The sequence below is a fragment of the Neopelma chrysocephalum genome, unplaced genomic scaffold, assembly GCF_003984885.1.
Source record: "Neopelma chrysocephalum unplaced genomic scaffold, ASM398488v2 Primary Assembly neopelma1_96722, whole genome shotgun sequence".
Classification (NCBI taxonomy): domain Eukaryota; kingdom Metazoa; phylum Chordata; class Aves; order Passeriformes; family Pipridae; genus Neopelma; species Neopelma chrysocephalum.
The window spans coordinates 1-890 of NW_020925366.1; the positions used below are offsets into that span (position 1 = coordinate 1).

Genomic DNA, 890 nt, shown 5'->3' on the forward strand with positions numbered 1-890 from the left:
CCCCCTCTGTCCCCCCCTTATTCCCGCAGCCGACGTGACCCTGGACCCGTCCACCGCCCACCCCCGGCTCAGCCTGTCCCTGGACCGGCGCAGCGTCCGCCTGAGCGAGCGGCGACACGACCCCCCCGGGGCCGGGGGTGGCAACGGGGGGACCCCCCGAAACCCCCCGGGGGCCACGGGCCGGGGCGACGGCGGCGACTTGTGCGTGTTGGGGGCCCCCGGGTTCAGCGCCGGCCGCCACTACTGGGAGGTGGAGGTGGGCGGGCGCCGGGGTTGGGCCGTGGGGGCGGCGCGGGAGAGCGCCCGGCCCCGACACAAAGGGGGTTCCGAGGGACCCCCAAAAAGGGAGATCTGGGCCGTGGGCACCACGGGCAAGAAGTACCAGGCGCTGACGGCCACGGAGCAGACGGCGCTGGCGCCGGGGGAGCAGCCGCGGCGCTTCGGCGTCTACCTGGACTACGAGCGGGGGCAGCTCTGCTTCTACAACGCCGAGAGCATGAGCCACATCCACACCTTCCACATCTGCTGCCGGGAGAGGGTCTTCCCCTTCTTCCGCATCCTGGCCAAGGGCACCCGCATCAAGATCTGCACCTGACAGGGACGGGACACACCCCAAAAAACCCCCCCCAGTCCCTAAAAACGTCCCCCTTTTCTGGGGCTGCACTCGGCTTCTGGCACCTGCTTCGCTCCTGAGATCCTTCGTTCTCCTCATCATCATCCTCGATCCCTCCTTGGCCTCTTCTTCCTCTTCTTCGTCCTCGCTGGGATCCTGCGCCGCCGCCCCTCGGCTTGGAACGGGAAAGGAGCTGCCCCCCCTTGGACTGGGATTGGTTTGGAATGGGGATGGATCCACCCTAATTTTGGGTTGGAATGGATGCACCTTGGAATGG

The 890-nt window shown here is 68.2% G+C and overlaps 1 protein-coding gene across 1 annotated transcript; it reads left to right on the forward strand.

Moving 5' to 3' along the window:
- Positions 1-19: 19 nt before the first annotated feature.
- LOC113981721 (E3 ubiquitin-protein ligase TRIM41-like) lies at positions 20-608 on the forward strand (the record flags this gene model as incomplete). Its single annotated transcript, XM_027709276.1, has 1 exon — positions 20-608. A coding segment is annotated over one exon (576 nt), but the record flags the coding sequence as incomplete, so codon positions are not given.
- Positions 609-890: the final 282 nt, after the last annotated feature.